This window comes from Pongo abelii, chromosome 6 (assembly GCF_028885655.2).
Source record: "Pongo abelii isolate AG06213 chromosome 6, NHGRI_mPonAbe1-v2.0_pri, whole genome shotgun sequence".
Taxonomy (NCBI): domain Eukaryota; kingdom Metazoa; phylum Chordata; class Mammalia; order Primates; family Hominidae; genus Pongo; species Pongo abelii.
Genome location: NC_071991.2, coordinates 140,333,733 through 140,353,676, shown reverse-complemented (window position 1 = coordinate 140,353,676; position 19,944 = coordinate 140,333,733). Strand labels below are relative to the sequence as shown.

The 19,944-nt window shown below is 47.9% G+C and overlaps 2 protein-coding genes and 1 gene segment (V, D, J or C); all 3 read right to left on the bottom strand.

Annotated features, from left to right (window-relative positions):
- LOC100935916 (T cell receptor beta constant 1-like) overlaps positions 1-19,944 on the bottom strand; it is a 288,343-nt gene that overhangs the window by 47,061 nt on the left and 221,338 nt on the right.
- On the bottom strand, positions 4,628-9,047 carry LOC112134307 (trypsin-2-like). Of its 2 annotated transcripts, none has more exons than XM_024249600.2 (5): positions 8,851-9,047; positions 6,930-7,089; positions 5,618-5,871; positions 5,078-5,214; positions 4,628-4,780 (listed from the first exon to the last, which is right to left on the bottom strand). In XM_024249600.2, exons 1-5 carry the CDS (start codon positions 8,930-8,932, stop codon positions 4,628-4,630), a joined length of 786 nt encoding a protein of 261 aa, XP_024105368.2. In that variant the 5' UTR covers positions 8,933-9,047. The 2 variants fall into 2 exon arrangements, with proteins under 2 accessions (XP_024105368.2, XP_024105369.2); XM_024249601.2 differs by lacking the exon at positions 8,851-9,047 and adding an exon at positions 8,119-8,158.
- On the bottom strand, positions 15,588-19,944 carry LOC100444247 (serine protease 1). Its single transcript, XM_054559926.1, has 5 exons — positions 19,863-19,944; positions 17,943-18,102; positions 16,633-16,886; positions 16,093-16,229; positions 15,588-15,792 (listed from the first exon to the last, which is right to left on the bottom strand). Exons 1-5 carry the CDS (start codon positions 19,942-19,944, stop codon positions 15,640-15,642), a joined length of 786 nt encoding a protein of 261 aa, XP_054415901.1. The 3' UTR covers positions 15,588-15,639.

Here is a 19,944-nt window from a genome sequence, read left to right as displayed (position 1 = left end):
AGAGCTTGAAGACTAGCCTTCTCCAGTATTTTGTGCTCTTCCTTAAATGATCACAATATAGTCTGAGGTCAGCTTTCTTCAAAAAGGAATGACCTTACAGACAGAGAAGATAGCTATAGGTGGAGACCGTTACCTAATTTTGTAGACTCAGATGTGTAGGATATGTTCAGATCCAGCTGCCCAAGCTCAATTTGGAGGACATGTCATTTTTGGTACTGTTCATTCTGAACTATAGATTTCTTTGTCTACTTCTCTAGACATTTTTCTGTCTTCCATTTAGTGCTTAGCTCACCAATCCACTGTGCTTCATTTATGATAACAGTGAATTATTTCTGTGTGCTTATTATATAGCATGTAACTTACTATACATGATGTAACTCATATAAGTTAAGAAAGTTTTTTTCATTTTGTCATCACAACCACCTATGGGATTGCCCAAGATGATCAAATGAGCTTTCTGGATGTGAAGTGAATCTTCCATCTCCCAGAGCAGCAGCTCCCAGCCAGAGCCAGCCCTGCCTGCACTCAAGACCTTGGAAAAGCAACCAGAGCCAGAGAGAACCATGAGAGAAACTTTCAATGACTTTCAGCCACTTTGTCCCCCTTTTTTACTCTTCTCCTCTCCTGCTTTTTTCTCCATCTCCAATATATTTTGGGATGTGAATGCCATTCCCCACACAAAAACACTTGGGATTCATTCCTGATACCCCAATTCATCCTGATTTTCCCCCCTTTATAGTCAGATCCCACCTACCTGTTTGGTCAGAGAGATATGTGTTTTAAAATCCCCGAGGAAGGAGGCAGGGACTGTGCCCTCAGATGATTATTGGTGAAGTGGGTTTATGCTTAATTTCAGCTTAAGAGAATGTTGCTGTGTCTCTGCCTAGGACAGGCAGCCCACTGTGGCCCTGGGTGATGAAGGAAGCCCACAGAGGCCCAGGGTTTATCACCTGTGGCTGCCAGTGTCTGCAGAGTCAGAATTGAGCTAATTCTGTGAAAGGATGAGTGCTGATGGGCAGTTGTATGGTAGGTTGCTATGGGGCTTCTAGATCTCTCAAATTCCACATGACAAGATCAATTCATGCATGAGGAGCCCCTTCCCAGCAGGCTCTGGTGGCTACAAACTGGTTCAGATCATACCACTTTACCTTTGTTTTTTCGTTGAAAAGCAAACAATGAAAGACAGATGGAAACAAGAATTCTACCAGTGGGCAGGCAAGGATTCTTTTTGGGAAAAGGGATGTTTGTGGCTCTTCCCCACATTGGCCTTGAAAGAGCTTGGCTGCATAGTAGTTATTATTAAAATGTCAAAAAAACTGAAGATGCTGGTGAGGCTGCAGAGGAAAGGGAATGCTTATACACTGTTGGCCAGAGTGTAAATCGGTTCATGGAAAAATTAATGCAGAAAGCATTTTAGAGATTTCTGAGACAATATAAAACAGAACTACCTTTCCACCCAGCACTTACTTTATTGGGTATTTACCCAAAGGAAAATAATTTTTCTGCCAAAAAGACACATGCTTTTGCATGTCCGTCACAGCACTATTCACAGTAGCAAAGCCATGGAATCAACCTAGGTGGCCATCAGCAGTAGACTGGATAAAGAAAATGTGGTACATATACACCATGGAATACTACGCAGCCATGAAAAGAATGAAATCATGTCCTTTGCAGCAACATGGATGGAGCTGGAGACCATAATCCTAAGCAAATTACCATAGGAACAGAAAACCAAATATCACGTTCTCATGTATAAGTAGGAGCTGAGCATTGCGTAAAAATGGATATAAAGATGGGAAGAGTAGACGCTGCAACTACTAGAGGGAAGAGAGAAGGAGGGTGGACAGGGCTGAAAAAATACCTATTGGGTACTATGCTCAGTGCCTGAGTGATGAGATCATTTGTGCCCCAAACCTCAACATCACACAATATACCCATGTAACAAACCTGCACATGTACCCCATGAATCTAAAATAAAATTTGAAATTATTTTTTAAAAATGGGGCCTGGGCCAGAAGCAGTGGCTCACACCTATAATACTAGCACTTTGGATCACTTGAGGTCAGGAGTTCAAAACCACACTGGCCAACATTGTGAATCCCTGTCTCCAATAAAAATACAAAAAAGAAAAAAAATTAGCTGGGCATGGTGGCATGCACCTGTAATCCCAGGTACATGGGAGGCTGAATCACTTGAACCCAGGAGGCGGAGGCTTTAGTGAGTAGAGATCATGCCACGGCCCTCCAGCCTAGCTGCAGTTCAGCCAGAAGGAGATGTTTTGTGTGAAGGCTGAGGTGGGGGCTCTTCGGAGCCTCTGTGAGAAGGAGGCCCTAAGCCGTGGTGATGGACAGAGTTGTAGCTTTCTGCCTCTTTGCCCTTTGGTCTGGACCCATAGGTGAACAGTACCAGCCTCGATCCTGAGCAAATGCTCTGCAGACTTTCACATCTCACAGTTCCATGTGAGCACATGGACTGGGAAAGCTGTGTGGCCTGAGAAAAGGCAACCCTGTGGCCTGGCTCTCACACTGTATTTTGTCTTGGATTTTTGAATAAGCATTTTTCTGCTTGTTTTGTGTTTTTGGTGGTGGTGGTGGTGGTGGTTTATTTTACACTGACCACTTGGAAAAAATCCCATGATTATCTGTGATTTTCATGCACTGTTTCTGCTGGCAACCCTTCTCAGTGGGGTGACTCAGTTTTCTGTGTAAAGACTCTATGTGGCCCAGGTAGGAGGTGGAAGCAGCCATCTGGAAGGCCATTGGGATCCTTATGTCTGTCTCTTGGCTTGAGGTAACCAGCTGCGCTTTGATAGGAATGATCTGAATGGAGACAGAAAACAGTAGAAACTAACACTCCCTGTCTAGCCCAGCCCTGTTTATATGAAGCATTTGGTTCTTCCCTTGACTCTTGAGTGATGATGATATTCAGACGAGGCATTGACATTATGGTAAGAAAGGGAAAAAATGTATCTGTCTTCTCTGTCTATCTATCTACTGGATATATGTCTCCAAAAGCAGATAAACCCAAGGCTGTAAGCTGAACTAGGGTCTGCATTTGGACTCCATAAAAACAAAATCCATGTTGAACAAAGTGATGTTTGTATGTATTGACGTTCTGGGTGACCCGTGTGTATCTCCATTGTGTGCAAGCCCTGAGCCCTGTTTTCCTCTGAAGATGGTGAGTGGTAGCCATCTCCTCACATGAACCACACATCTGGAGCCAGATGGCCCTCTCAAAGTAATTGATCTTACACATTTCCTGTTTACCAAACAAGTGTCTGATGCATACTTGGGTGTATTCCACAGCATGTGGACTGTGGTCCCCTGTGTTTGCCAGGAATGCTGTGCTCCATGTAGAGGTTTTCCTCTACTCATCACTGCAATTTACATGCTGCTCCATGGACACTTGGAGGCCTGTGCTCTGTTCCTTGTAACTGGAAATGTGCTCTGAACTTGTCTGTCTCCCTTGGCTGCTCCTGGCCCTTGGTACCAGCTCCCAGTGGTGTCCCCACCCACTTGGGACAGAAGGTGAAGGTGGAATTTCAAAGAGAAGCTTGCTTGGATCTTCAATGACAAGCTTGGATGAGCTACTGCCCCAACATGATACCTCTCAGAATTGCCTGGAGGAGGCTTTGGCAGGTGCCAGAGGTGCCAAGGGGCCTGCCTCCCTCTGCTGTGTCCAGTGGGTGCAAGCCAGCCAACATGTGGCCAGAGTGGCTGCTCAGATGTCTTTCCTTCCACTTTTTTTTAAGGAGTCCCACATAAGTCACTTGAAGTATCTCAAAGTCAAGCAAGTTATATGAAAATGAATGCTATCTCAGTTAATTGATCAAATGGGTGAATCCTGACCCTCTCTAGTTTCTTTCCCTTGTCAGAGTGGGGAGCTGCTGTTAGCTGTGGGATTCAAGTGGCATCCTATTCCAAAGGCAAAGAAGATGAAAATGCAGCGTGCAGAGCTAGGCTTGATTCCCAAGTCGCAGTCTGGCTCCCGCTATGGTAGGCGGAACATCTCTCTAGCCTGCTCACAATTATGGAAATAGGGAACTGAGGGAAAAGCTAGGGGGCCAGTGAGCTTTGCTTGAGTCTGATTTTCCAGGTGAATGAGAAGGGAGGGCTTGGTCGAGGGTTTGGTGCTGACACATTCCTGGCAGAGGCACGTCATCACCAACAGCATTTGTCTTTTTTGATGTATTTTAGCAAGAAGATTCAGCTGGTCAGATTTTTTGGGCTGCCTCAAAGATGCTGACAACACTTTCTGTGCTGTGATTGTTCTGAAGGCAGGGTAGCTCTACCCACTGTGAGAAGCCCAAATAAAAATCAATACCGCCCCCCCACCCACCAAAGACCAACTTTCTGTAACACACGTTTCTCTAGAAAACAGTGTCCCCCTTTCTCCGAAGTTTTTTATTATTTTTGGATTCCATCTATTCGTATGTGCTAATCTAATGTACCATGGAACACATTTTGGGAGATGAGGGTTCTGCTTATCTTTAAGGGGGACAGCCCTGTCTGACCTGAGATTGGAGGATTCTTTCCAGTGTGAAGGAGTGTGAAGGAGCAGGCACAGACACAGACAGTGAGAGCAGGGTCACTTTATTGCTATAGAGACTGCAGAGGTACTGGGGGCTTTAGCTATTGGCAGCTATGGTGTCCTTAATCCAGTTCATATAGTTGTAGACCTTGGCGTAGACTCCAGGCCTGTTCTTCAGGGCACAGCAATAGCCCCAGGAGACAACTCCTTGGAGCTCTCCGTTGCAGACCACAGGGCTACCAGAGTCAACCTGGGAGAAGAAGGGACAAGCTGTATGAAGAGAGACAGAGGAAGAATATAGCTACATTTACTCTGAACCTTAAAAGACTCCTTTCTAGCCAGCTCTGTGGCTCCACATCCTTCTCACGGTGGCGCATTCTCTGTTCTTCCTAAGCAGACAGGATGCAACCCAAGGGAGCCTTCTTCACTTCTCCATGGGGGCAATGCAGGGAGCTCCTCCACTCCGCCACTGTGGGAGTTCAAATCTTTTTCCCGAGTGGGGCCTGGGTATCAGTGGGAGCATCAGCATGGGAAGGGGTCAAATCACCCGGCAGGAATCCTTGCCTCCCTCAAGGAAACCCACACAGAACATGGTGTTTGTAATCTCTCCAGGGTAGGAGGCTTCACAATCAGCCTGGGTCAGCACACAAGTGTCCAGGCACTGCAGCTCATCTGGGTAGTTGGCTGTGAGGATCAGCAAGAGAACAAAGAAAGTAGAAGTGTAGATCAGGCCAGAGAAGGAGACAATAATCTAGGATGGAACATTGAAGAGGAACACAGTCCCTGGAGAGGACTCTGAAACGTAAGTCCTGGCAAGGGACTCTGGCTTTTAGTTCCCAGAATGATCATTTTTGAACCCCTTCCAAGACGTGATCAAAGCAAGTTCTCCATTTGTCCTGTCTTTTGATTTTAGAAGCCAAGTCATTGAGACTTTGCATCTCTCTGATGTCCAGTGTAGAGCCTGTGTGTAATGGGCACTAGAAATATGTCTTAAGCCTGGAGGTGAGAGGATTCAAGTTAAGGGGCATGGTTTGTTCTGGAAATTGTGAGGATGGAGGGAAGTAGAAGGACAAAGGGTCCCACTCACCACCAGAGCTGAGAGTGTTGCCCCAGCCAGAGATGAGGCACTCAGTGCCAGCAGCCAGAGGTGCAGTGGGTAGAGAGATGGTGGACACGTGGGCATTGATGACAGCAGGCATGGAGAGCTTGATCATCAAGATGTCATTGTCCAGAGTCCAGCTGTTGTATATGGGGTGGTGGATGATCTTGGCTGCATTGATGAACTGCTCATTCCCCTCCAGGACTTCGATGTTGTGCTCTCCCAGTCTCACCTGGATGTGGCTGATGGGCAGGGCAGGCATGGTGAAGATCTTCTCCCACAGCTGGGACACCCATCTTACCTTCCCCAGGGTCCTCAAGCTCCCTGCTCATGGGCAGCTCTGGAGGCATGGGGTGGGGTGTGTGGTCATATCACATGGGCAGGAGAGGGATGTGGGTCAGTGCAGGTGTGAGACCCAGGACATTTCTGCTTCAGAGGTTGGTGGTAATCGGGTTGGGAAGAGTCAAAAGGATACCACCGGAAGATGCTCCTTAACCCTCTTTCCCAGCCTCTTTCCCACAATCTCCACAGTCACTAGCACTGTGGGCACAAGGAGCTCCTTGAAGTTTTCCCAGCATTCTTCACCCTAGGCCTTTGCTAATTGCGCACAGCGCCTGTTCCTCCCTCCTTTCTTGGCCTGGTGAGCACCACCCTTCTGTGTAATCTAATCCAAGGGTAGCCATAGCATTAGCATCTCCTGGGAACTTGTTAGAAATATAAATTCTTGGTCCTTACCCCCACCTGCTGATCAGAACCTTGGGGATGGGTCCCAGTGATTTGTGCTTTAACAACCCTGCAGGTGGTTCTGAGGCAAACTCAGGTTTGAGAGTTCTTGGTGTAGGCAGCAGTTCTCAGCTCTGTCTATACACTCTACAGTTACCAGAGGTAGAATGTTTAATACTCACTGATATTCCCACCCTCTTCCTGAAAATTCCTGATAATTGCCCTGGGATAGGACACAGGCATCAGTACTTTTAAAAACTCTTTCTTAGGTGACTTTGATGTGTAGCTAACCAGCAAAGGGTACTTGCCTGCTGTTCTCACTAGCTCTGCCCACCCCAAGACCACCCCTGCCTGCTTTTATGACCACAACCCTTGCTGTTTCATGGATTTGCCTGGGTGTGAGAGGCTCCTGTCTTACGTTCACTCGCTGCTCTGGAGAGTCAGCTGCTGCCAACAAGTTTTCTTCTCCACCACCTCTCCCATCCATCTTACCCAACCTCAGTACTTCCCTGGGCTGAAGCCAAGCTCTCCCAGGCAGCCTGGCGGGGAGCTTTGCAATCAGGGGCCCCACACTTACGACTTGTAGCAGTGACCTGCTGACACCACCCACTGTTCGCTGAGGAGGGAACCACCGCAGAAGTGGTACCCAGAATTCAAAGACACCTGATAGGGGACAGAATTCTCCTCACAGGTGTACCGCCGAACGACGTTGTCATCATCGTCAAAGGGGGCAGCAACTGGAGTGGAGATGGGAAGGGAGAAGGCAAGTCAGTAGCACGTTAGGGGTAGCGCTCCCAGCCTGCGGTTGCTTCCTGCTAATTTGAAATCCTTAACAAGCACAGTGAGGCTAGGTAAGGGAGGCAGCGCTGCCACCCCTGGTGGGCATCTCTTCATGTGGCTCCCAAGTCTCTGTGTCTGCAGGGCATGTAGCTAGGTACCCTGCAGGGGCTCAGTTCTCACCTGGGGTCACCAGGCTGAGGATTCAAGGAATGTCCTCACAATGCTTCCAGTGGGATAGGAATTGGGATGTGGTTGTCTCACCCACTGAGTGCTTCTCTCTTTTATTCATCACCTGTGTACTTCCCCTGGCGATTCGAGCCCTGGATTGTCAGGATGCTTTGGCCAAGCTAAAAAAACCCCCTGGCTGCGTAGACCTGGCCATGACCAGCTTCCCCCATAGCTCAGATATGTGTAGTCAGGGCAGAGTTGAGGGCAGCCCCCAGGCTCACTTTGGCAGAACAAAGGTAGACGTTGTTATTGGCCAATAGAACAGCAATTCTTAACCTTGGCTGCATGCCTGGAAATGTTAAAAATCACCTGGGAAGGTTAAAAGCCCAGTACACAGGCTGCACCCCAGAGAAATGAAGTTAGAACTTCTAAAGCTGAGTCTCTGATATGAGTAATTTTTCAACCTCCCCAGGTGCATTTGAGGTTAAGAGCAGATATAATGGTGCTATACTGGTGCTGTGGGGCCAAGCCTGAAGCCTGCTGCTTCATTTCGTGGGCCCGCCCCACCTGGTCTCCCTTCCCAGCTTCTCCAGCCACAGCTCAGATATGGAAGAATGACAGTGGTGGGAGTGAAGTCAGGGAGAAACTGAAACAGGTGAGGCTTAAAGAGAGCCCAAGGAGGATGGGAAGGAGAGATGCCAGATGGAGGAAATAGAATATCAGAACACAGTCAAAATGGGAAAGGTGGCAAGAATGGCAGGGCAAGTGTCTGCCAGGAAAGGGGGTGGTTGGGGCCTGAGGCATGGCATGAAACTCGCCAGCAGCTCCCACAAAGACAAGGATCAGGAGTGGATTCATGGTGGTAGAGTGCCTGACTGGTGGTGGAGGACCCGTCTTTATACCTCCCAAGGATCAGGAGAGGAGGTGTCTGTGAGGTGAAGGTCACCACTCCTCCCAGCACAAACAAACCTGCAGCTTTCCTCGTCCCAGGGTCTTGCATCAGCTTGGCTATATTTGGCCACTTTCTGGGTTTGTGATTCACAGGTGATAAGGAAATTTGCCTTCTGAGAGCAGAGAGAGAGAGCAGCCCTTTCCTGCACAGATGCTGGGATGGGGAAGACAGGGGAAGCCAAGCCCCGGATCACACAGCTGGGCTTTTGTAGGCCAAGGAGATGAGGGTTAGAAGGAGAGAGAATGGCCTGGCTGTTTAGGAATCTGTTTAACTGTTGGGGATGTATTTAATGTACTTAAGGAAGGGCAAGTATTGGTAACCAGCTTGGCTTTTCAGTGTCCTGCAGCCCCCATGAGAAGAGCAAAGTCTGATCTAAGGCTCATTCCTGTGAATATGAAGATGCTTCTCTCCAGTCATTGTGGGGGAAGGTCAAATCCAAGACTTTGGGGAACAAGAATTCCAACACTAAGGTGTAAGTAGAAGGGAGACTCAGCATTCCATAGGATTCAGGGCTTCCAGATGACTCCCCTTCCTACCAAGGCTTAAGAATGGGATGTGTTTCAAAGAAGGAGGGAGCACAGTTTAGGTAGGAGCTTACTCAGTGCATCTGGAGGATGGAAAACCAATGGCGCACTCCTCCCCTTCTTCAATGTGAAGATATTTGTCTCTCTCATGTGCATCCTGTCATAGGTTCCTTTTATGTAGCCTCACAGTTGCCCTGGCAACCTGCTCTCAGGGTGAGGCAAACTGACCCACCTGCTCGGGGCTGACAGCCTGAACCAGAATGACATGGCCCCAATCAGATGTCAGAGTTTGGACCATGGTAAATCTGGGTTACAATTTGATCTGAGAATCAGCAGTAGGTAGAGATTTGAGCACATGGTAAATAGGCCACATATTGGGTTGAATAATGAAGATGTGGAGGGGTGAGTCTAGCATTTTCTATTTTAGATGTAGTGAGATTATGCTTGGCTCAGTACAAAGTGAAACTTCCCAAAGAATATCCTGATTTGGGCCCTACCAAGGCTACTAAGACACAGTTGTGTAATTGACTGAGGCACAACCTGGCCAGAGCAGTGTGGAGATGGAGATGCTGTCTGCGCTGAATTCTAATGATGTAAGGAAAGGAGGAGCTTCCTTATGAGGGTGCTTTCCCATCTCAGTAACTCTGAGCTCAGGTTGGTGATGGGCAGGAGTGAGGAGAGTTCAAGTCTGAATTCTTTGAAAGGTAAAAGAAGCAGGGATGTTCTGGAGATAGTGAACAAAATGGGAAAAGCTCAGAAACTTGGTGTTGAAATTAGACACAGCCAGGGGGGCTAGAGGGAGGAAGCAAATGGAAACCAGAGGGAATTGGAGAAAATGCCAAAGTGGGACCCGTGGAGTTGAGAGGACACACAGAGTACCTTCGGGTTCAGCTCCTAGTATGGCCGCCCAGCCAGCTACCCCAGAGCCAGGACACCCACTGCTCGGAGACCCCCTCTCCACCGTGCACCCCCTCTAATCACTGATGGGCTCATACCTAACACTACTGTACTTAGATGGTGCATGGTACCTGACAGCTTTACAAGAGTTTTCATAAGCAACAGTGGTACATTGCTTTTCATTGATGCTGAGTTTCACACTTTAACTTCCCACAAACATACTAATTATGATTTGTGTAGAGCCAAATTGTTTCCATTTATAGAGGAAGAGACTGAGATTCAGAAGGATTCTGTCTTGCCCAAGAATACAGATCTTGGCAGAGCTGACCATAAGGCCAACGGAAGCCATGGAGAGCGTTGTGAAGTGTGGGAATTGCTGCACATGGCATCTAAAAGGAGATTTATTGAGGATCAAGGCAGAGGTCCCCAGAGGACAAACTGTACATCTGATTCCTTCCTGGTGCTTTTCTTCCTGGCAGAAATAGATGATTGAATTCATCTTTCTCCTGGCACCTTGTCTCAGAGCCTTACCTTGCCACAGTTCCAGACCCATCCAGGCCGTGACTGCCATGTAGTTGACACACCTCTTTGCTCAAGAATAACTAGCCAAGCCTGAGGTAGCCAGGTTTTGGAGCTTTGATAATATGGGTTTTTCCTGTGTTGTCCCTAAACATGTTGTTTCATTTTGTCTCCTTGTCATGGGGTCTTCAGAGAACTCCTGCCTTAGAGGATAAGGAGAGACTCTTGCTCCAGCAACTGTAGACACTAGTGTGCACTCAACAGGGATGTGAACCTTGGTAGGAGATGGAAAACGTTTTTGGGAAAGGGGGTTTCTGGATCAGTGCTTGTGGCTCTGATTCTGTGTCTGAAAGGGAACAGCCAAGAATATGAGGATTTTTCTGTATCTAGAGCTTGAAGACTAGCCTTCTCCAGTATTTTGCGCTCTTCCTTAAATGATCACAATATAGTCTGAGGTCAGCTTTCTTCAAAAAGGAATGACCTTACAGGCAGAGAAGATAGCTATAGGTGGAGACTGTTACCTAATTTTGTAGACTCAGATGTGTAGGATAGGTTCAGATCTACCTGCCCGAGCTCAATTTGGAGGACGTGCCATTCTTGGTACTGTTCATTCTGAACTATAGATTTCTTTGTCTACTTCTCTAAGACATTTTTCTGGCTTATATTTAGTGCTTATCACACTAAACCACTGTCCTTCAATTATGATAACAGTGAATTATTTCTGTTTGCTTACTATATAGCACATAACTTACTATACAGCATGTAACTCATATAAGTTAAGAATAGTTTTTTTTTTTTTCATTTTATCATCCCAACCACCTATGGGATTGCCCATTTTACAGATGATCAAATGATCATTTTACAGATGATCAAATGAACTTTCTGGAGTTGAAAGTGACTCTTCCATGTCCCAACGCAGCAGCTCCCAGCCAGAGCTGGCCCTGCCTGCACTCAAGACCTTGGAAAAGCAACCAGAGATGGATAGAACCACGAGAGAAACTTTCAAAAACTTTCATCCACTTTTTCTTTCTTTTTTTCTCTTCTCCTCTCCTGCATTTTTCTCCATCTCCAGGTACAGTTCAGGATGTGGATGCCTGTCCCCACACAAAAACACTTGGGATTCATTCCTGATACCTCAATTCAACCCGATTTTCCCCCCTTTAAAGTCAGATCTCACCTACCTGTTTGGTCAGAGAGATGTGTATTTTAAAATCCCTGAGGAAGGAGGCAGGGACTGTGCCTTCAGATGATTACTGGTGAAGTGGTTTATGCTTAATTTCAGTTTAAAAGAATGTTGCTGTGACTCTGCCTAGGACAGGCAGCCCACTGTGGCCCTGGGTGACGAGGAAAGCCCACAGATACCCAGGGTTTGTCACCTGTGGCTGCTAGTGTCTGCAGAGCCAGAATTGAGCTAATCCCTTGAAAGGATCAGCACTGATGGGCAGTTGCATGGTGGGTTGCTATGGGGCTTCTTGATCTCTCAAATTCCAAGTGACAAGATGAATGCATGCTTGAGGGGCCCCTTCCCAGCAGGCTGTGGTAGCTACACACTGGTACAAACTGGTTCAGGTGTGGAAGATCTTACCACTTTACCTTTGGTTTTTCTTTTTTTTTCTTTTCTTTCTTTGTTTTTTTTGTTTTTGTTTTTTTTTTGTTTGTTTGAGGCAGAGTCTGGCTCCGTTGCCCAGGCTGGAGTGCAGTAGCGTGATCTCAGCTCACTGCAAGCTCTGTCTCCCAGGTTCACGCCATTCACCCGCCTCAGCCTGCCGAGTAGCTGTGACTACAGGCACCTGCCACCACACCCGGCTAATTTTTTGTATTTTTAGTAGAGATGGGGTTTCACTGTGTTAGCCAGGATGGTCTCTATCTCCTGACTTTGTGATCTGCCTGCCTTGGCGGCATGTAGTGCTGGGATTACAGGCATGAGCCACGGCACCTGGCCGGTTTTTCTTTGAAAAACAAACAATAAAAGACAGATGAAAACAAGAATTCTACCAGTGGGCAGGCAAGAATTCTCTTCTGGAAAAGGGATGTTTGTGGCTCTTCCCCACATTCGCCTTGAAAGAGCTTGGCTGCAGAGTGGCTATTATTACAATGTCAAAAAAAAAAAAAAATAGAAGATGCTGTCAAGGCTGCAGAGGAAAGGGAATGCTTATACACTTTTGGCCGGACTGTCAATTAGTTTATGGAAAAATTAATGCAGAAAGCAGTTTGGAGATTTCTGAAATAATTAAACACAGAACTACCTTTCCACCCAGCAATTCCTTTACTGGGCATTTACCCAAAGGAAAATAATTGTTTTGGCAAAAAGACACATGTTCTTGCACGTCCATCACAGCACTATTCACAATAAGAAAGCCATGGAATCAATCTAGGTGGCCATCAGTGATAGACTGGATAAAGGAAATGTGGTACATATACACCATGGAATACTATGCAGCCATGAAAAGAATGAAATCATGTCTTTGCAGCAACATGGATGGAGCTGGAGACCATAATCCTAAGCAAATTAACATAGGTATGTAAAACCAAATATCACGTTCTTCTGTATAAGTGGGAGCTGAGCATTTGGTACACATGGATATAAAGATGGGAACAGTAGACACTGTAACTGCTAGAGGGAAGAGAGAAGGAGGGTGGAAAGGGCTGAAAAACTACCTATTGGGTACTATGCTCACTGCCTGAGTGGTAAGAGCATTTGTGCCCCAAACCTCAGCATCACACAAAATACCCATGTAACAAACCTGCACATATATGCCCTGAATCTAAAATAAAAGTTGAAATTTTTAAAAAAAAAATGGGTCCTGGGCCAGAAGTGGTGGCTCATGCCTGTAATCCCAGTACTTTGGATCACTTGAGGTCAGGAGTTCAAAATGAGCCTGGCCAACATGGTGAAACCCTGTCTCTACTAAAAATACAAACAAACAAACAAACAAACAAAATCAGCTGGGCATGGTGGCAAGTGCCCGTAATCCCAGGTACTTCGGAGGCTGAATCACTTGAATCCGAGAGGTGGAGACTGTAGTGAGCAGAGATCATGCCACGGCACTCCAGCCTGGCTGTAGTTCAGCCAGAAGGAGATGTTTTGTGTGAAGGCTGAGGTGGGGGCTCTTAGGAGCCTCTGTGAGAAGGAGGCCCTAAGCCGTGGAGGTGGACAGAGTTGCAGCTTTCTGCCTTATTGCCCTTTGGTCTGGACCCACAGGTGAACAGTACCAGCCTCGATCCTGAGCACACGCTCTGCAGACTTTCACATCTCACAGTTCCACGTGAGCACATGGACTGGGAAAGTTGTGTGGCCTGAGAAAAGGCAACCCCATGGCCTGACTCTCACACAGTATTTTGTCTAGGATTTTGAATAAGCATGTTTTTGCTTGTTTTGTGTTTTTGGTGATGGTAATGTTGATTTATTTTACACTGACCTCTTGGAAGAAATCCCATGGTTATCTGTGATTTTCATGCCCTGTTTCTGCTGGCAACCCTTCTCAGTGGGGTGACTCAGTTTTCTGTGTAAAGACTCTATGTGGCCCAGGTAGGAGGTGGAAGCAGCCATCTGGAAGGCCAATGGGGTCCTTATGTCTGTGTCTTGGCTTGAGGTAACCAACTGGGCTTTGATAGGAATGATCTGAATGGAGACAGAAAACAGTGGAAACTAACACTCCCCGCCCAGCCAAGCCCTGTTTATATGAAGCGTTTGGTCCTTCCCTTGACTCTTGAGTGATGATGATATTCAGACGAGGCATTAACATTATGGTAAGAAAGGGAAAAAATGTATCTGTCTTCTTTGTCTCTCTATCTACTGGATATATGTCTCCAAAAGCAGACAAACCCAAGGCTTTAAGGTGAACTAGGGTCTGTGTTTGGACTCCATAAAAACAAAATCCATGTTGAGCAAACTGATGTTTGTATGCAGTGACTTTCTGGATGACCCATGTGTATCTGTCCATTGTGTGTGAGCCCTGAGCCCTGTTTTCCTCTAGAGATAGTGAGTGGTAGCCATCTCCTCACACAAGTCACATGTCTGGAGCCCAGATGGCCCTCTCAAGGTAATTGATCTTACACATTTACTGTTTACCAAACAAGTGTCTGATGCATACTTGGGTTTATTCCACAGCATGTGGACTGCAGTCCCCTGTGTTTGCCAGGAATGCTGTGCTCCATGTGGAGGTTTTACTCTACTCCTCACTGCAATTTGCACGCTGCTCCGTGGACACTTGGAGGCCTGTGCTTTGTTCCCTGTAACTAGAAATGTGCTCTGAACTTGTCTGTCTCCCTTGGCTGCTCCTGGCCCTTGGTACCAGCTCCCAGGGGTGTCCACAACCACTTGAGACAGAAGGTGAAGGTGGAATTTCAAAGAGAAGCTTGCTTGGATCTTCGGTGCCAAGCTTGGATGAGCTACTGCCCCAACATGGGCCCTCTCAGAATTGCCAGGAGGAGGCTTTGGCAGGTGCCAGAGTTGCCACGGGGCCTGCCTCCCTCTGCTGCATCCAGTGGGTGCAAGCCAGCCAACGTGTGGTCAGACTGGCTGGTGGTGTCACAGTCCTCAGATGTCTTTCCTTCCACCTCTTTTAAAGAATCCCAAATAACTCACCTGAAGTATCTCAAAGTCAAGCAAGTTTTATGAAAATGAATCCTTCCTCAGTTAATTGATCAAATGGGTGAATCCTGACCCTCTGTTGTTTCCTTCCCTCGTCAGCATGAGGAGCTGGTGTTAGCTGTGGGATTCACTGTGGCATCCTACCCCAAAGGCAAAGAAGACGAAAATCAAGCCCAGCGTGTAGAGCTGGGCTTGATTCCCAAGTCGCAGTCTGGCTCCTGCTATGGTAGGCAGAATATCTCTCTAGCCTGCTCACAGAGATGGAACTAGGGAATTGAGGGAAGAGTCAGGGGGCCAGGGAGATTTATTTGCGTCTGATTTTCCAGGTGAATGAGAAGCGAGGGCTTGGTCGAGGGTTTGGTGCCGACACATTCCTCGGAGAGGCACGTCATCACCAACAGCATTTGTCATTATTATTGTATTTTAGCAAGAAGATTCAGCTGGTCAGATTTTTTGGGCCACCTCGAAGCTGCTGACACATTTTCTGTGCTGTAATTGTTCTGAAGGCAGAGTAGCTCTAACTACTGTGAGAAGCCCAAATAAAAACCAATACCCATCCCCCACCCCAAAGACCACCTTTCTGAAACAGGTATCTCTAGAAAACAGTACTCCCCTTTCTCCCAAGCTTCTTCTTATTTTTGGATTCCATCTCTTTGTATGTGCTAATCTAGTGTACCATGGAACACATTTTGGGAGCTGGTGCCTCTGCTTACCTTTAAGGGGGACAGTCGTGTCTAACCTGAAATTGGAGGATGCTTTCCAGTGTGAAGGAGTGTGAGGGAGCAGGCACAGACACAGACAGTGAGAACAGGGTCACTTTATTTGTATAGATACTGAAGAGGTACTGGGGGCTTTAGCTGTTGGCAGCTATGGTGTTCTTAATCCAGTTCACATAGTTGTAGACCTTGGTGTAGACTCCAGGCTTGTTCTTCTGGGCACAGCCATCGCCCCAGGAGACAACTCCTTGAAGCTGTCCATTGCAGACCACAGGGCCACCAGAGTCACCCTGAGGGGAAGACGGGACAAGTTGTATGGAGAGTTAGAGGAGGAATATAACTACATTTACTCTGAACCTTAAAAGAGCCCTTTCCAGCCAGCTCTGTGGCTCCACGTCCTTCTCACGATGGCCCATTCTCTGTTCTTCCTAAGCAGACAGCATGCAGCCCAAGGGAGCCTTCCTCACTTCTCCATGTGGGCACTGCAGGGAGCCTCCTCAGCCCCGCCACCTTGGGAGTTCAAATCTTTTTCCCGGGTGGGGCCTGGGTATCAGTGGGAGACTCAGCATGGGAAGGGTTGGTCAAATCACCTGGCAGGAATCCTTGCCTCCCTCGAGGAAGCCCACACAGAACATGTTGCTGGTAATCTCTCCAGGGTAGGAGGCTTCACACTTAGCCTGGCTCAGCACAGGAGCATCCAGGCATTGTAGCTCATCTGGGTAGTCGGCTGTGAGGATCAGGAAGAGATGAAAGAAAGTAGAAATGTGGGTCAGGCCAGAGAAGGAGACAATAATCTTGGATGGAACACTGAAGAGGAACACTGCCCCTGGAGAGGACTCCAAAACATAAGTCCTGGCAAGGGACTCTGGCTTTTAGTTCCCAGATTGATCATTGTTGACTCCCTCCCAAGACGTGATCACAGCAAGCTCTCCCTTTGTCCTTTCTCTTGATTTTAGGAGCCAATTCCTTGAGAGTTTGCATCTCTCTGGTGCCCAGTGCAGAGCCTGTGTGTAATGGGCACTAGAAATGTGTCTTAAACCTGGAGGCGAGAGGATTTAAGTTAAGGGGCATGTTTCATTCTGGAAATTGTGAGGATGGAGGGAAGTAGAAGGACAAAGGGTCCCACTCACCACCAGAGCTTGCAGTGTTGCCCCAGCCAGAGATGAGGCACTTTGTGCCAGTGGCTGGAGGGGCGGTGGGCAGAGAGATGGTGGACACGCGGGCGTTGATGACTGCACGTGAGGAGAGCTTGATTAACATGATGTCATTGTTCAGAGTCTTCTTGTCATATTGGGGATGGCGGATGATCTTGGCCGCATTGATGAACTGCTCATTCCCCTCCAGGACTTCAATGTTGTGCTCTCCCAGTCTCACCTGGATGCGGCTGATGGGCAGGGCAGGCATGGTGAAGACCTTCTCCCACAGCCAGGGCACCCATCCCACCTTCCCAAGGGTCCTGAAGCTCCCTGCTCATGAACAGCTCTGGAGGCATAGGGTGGGGTGTGTGGCCATATCGCATGGGCAAGAGAGGGATGTGGGTCAGTGCAGGTGTGAGACCCAGGACCTTTCTGCTCCAGAGGTTGGTGGTAGTGGGGTGGGGAAGAGTCAAAGGGATCCCACCAGAGGCTGCTCCTCAACCTGCCTTCCCAGCCTGTTTCCCACAATCTCCACAGTCACTAGCACTTTGGGTGCAAGGAGCTCCTTGAAGTTTTCCCAGCATTCTTCACCCCAGGCCTTTGCTAACTGTGCACAGCACCTGTTCCTCCCTCCCTTCTTGGCCTGGTGAGCACCACCATTCTGTGTAATCTAATCCAAGGGTAGCCATAGCATTAACATCTCCTGGAACTTATTAGAAATGTAAATTCTTGATCCTTACCCCACCTAGTGATCAGAACCTTGCGGATGGGACCCAGTGATTAGGCCTTAACAAGCCTGCAGGTGTTTCTCATGCATACTCAGGTTTGAGAGTTCTTGGTGTAGGCAGCAGTTCTCAGCTCTGTCTATACACTCTACAGTTACCAGAGGTAGAGTGTAAAATATTCACTGATATTTACACTGTCTTCCTGAAAATTTTGAGTTAATTGCCCTGGGATAGGACACAGGCATCAGTATTTTTAACAACTCTTTCTTAGGTGGCTTTAATGTGTAGCTAACCAGCAAAAGGTACTTGCCTGCTTTTCTCACTAGCTCTGACCACCCCAAGACCACCCCTGCCTGCTTGTATGACCACAACCCTTGCTGTTTCATGGATTTGCCTGGGTGTGAGAGGTTCCTGTCTTGTGTTCACTCGCTGCTCTGGAGAGTCAGCTGCTGCCAACAAGTTTTCTTCTCCACCCCCTCTCCCATCCATCTTCCGCAAACTCTGTATTTCCCTGGGCTGAAGCCAAGATCTCCCAGGCAGCCTGGCGGGGAGCTTTGCAGTCAGGGGCCCCACACTTACGACTTGTAGCAGTGACCTGCTGACACCACCCACTGTTCGTTGATGAGGGAACCACCGCAGAAGTGGTACCCAGAATTCAGGGACACCTGGTAGGGGAGAGAATTCTTCCTACAGGTGTAGCCCCCAACGATCTTGTCATCATCATCAAAGGGGGCAGCAACTGCAGTGGAGATGGGAAGGGAGAAGGCAAGTCAGTAGCATGTTAGGGGTGGCGCTCCCAGCCTGCGGTTGCTTGCTGGTAATTAGAAATCCATAACAAGCACAGTGAGACTAGGCAAGGGAGGGAGCTCTGCCACCCCTGGTGAGCATCACTGCATATGGCTCCCAAGTCTCTGTGTCTGCAGGGCACATAGCTAGGTACCCTGCGGGGGCTCAGACCTCTCCTGGGGTCACCAGGTTGAGGTCACAAGGCATGTCCTCAAAATGCTTCCAGTGGGATAGGAGTTGGGATGTGGTTGTCTCTCCTACTGAGTGCTTCTGTCTTTTATTCATCACCTGTGTACTTCCCCTGGCTATCTGGGCCCTGGATTGTCAGGATTCTTTCAACAAGCTAGGAAAACCCCTGTCTGCATAGACCTGGCCATGACCAGCTTCCCACATAGCTCAAATCTGTGCAGTCAGGGCAGAGTTGAGGGCAGCCCCCAGGCTCACTTCAGCAGAGAATGGTAGACATTGTTATTGGCAAATTAGAACAGCAATTCTTAACTGTGACTGCATGGCTGGAAATGTTAAAAGTCACCTGGGAAGGTTAAAAGCCCAGAACACAAGCTGCACCCCAGACAATTGAAGTTAGAATTTCTAGAGCTAAGTCTCTGGCATGAGTAATTTTTCAACCTCCCCAGGTGCATTCGAGGTTAAGAGCAGCTATGGTGGTGCTATTCTGGTGCTGTCGGAGCCAAGCCTGAAGCCTGCTGCTTCATTTCATGGGCCAGCCCCACCTGGTCTCCCTTCCCAGCTTCTCCAACCACAGCTCGGATATGGATGAATGACAGTGGTGGGAGTGAAGTCAAGGAGAAGGTGAATAGATGAGACTTAAAAAGAGCCCAAGGAGGATGGGAAGGAGAGATGCCGGATGGAGGAAATAGAATATCAGAGCACAGTGAAAAAAGGAGAGGTGGTAAGAATGGAAGGGCATTTGTCAGCCAGGAAAGGGTGTGGGTGGGGCCTGAGGCAGGGCATGATACTCACCAGCAGCAGCCACAAAGGTAAGGATCAGGAGTGGATTCATGGTGGTAGAGTGTGCCTGACTGGTGGTGGAGGACCCATCTTTATACCTCCTGAGGATCCATAGAGGAGGTGACTGTGAGGTGAGGGTCACCACTCCTCCCAGCACAAACACACCTGCAGCTTTCCTCTTCCCAGGGTCTTGCATCAGCTCGGCTATGTTTGGCCACTCTCTGGGTTTGTGATTCACAGGTGATAAGGAAACTTGCCTTCTGAGAGCAGAGAAGGTGACCAGCTGTTTCCTGCAAGGATGCTGGGATGGGGAAGACAGGGAAAGCCAAGCCCCAGATAACAGAGCTGGGCTTTCTTAGGCCCTGGAGATGAGGGTTAGAAGGAGGGAGAATGGCCTAGCTGTTTAGGAATCTTTCCACCTATTGGGAATGTATTTAATGTACTTAAGGAAGGGCAAGCGTTGGTAAAAACTTGGCTTTTCAGTGTCCTGGGGCCCACATGAGAGGAGCAAAGTCTTATCTAAGGCTCATTCCTGTGAATATGAAGATCCTTCTCTCCAGTCAGTGTGCAGGAAGGTCAAATGCAAGATTTTGGGAATGAGAATTCCAACACTAAGGGGTAAGGAGAAGGGAGACTCAGCATTCCATAGGATTCTGGGCTTCCAGATGGCTCTCCTTCCTACCAAGGCTTAAGGATGGGAAGTGTTTCAAAGAAGGAGGGGGCACAGTTTCTGTAGGAGCTTTCTCAGTGCATCTGGAGGATGGAAAACCAATGGTGCACTCCTCCCCTTCTTCAATGTGAAGACGTTTGTCTCTCTCATATGCAT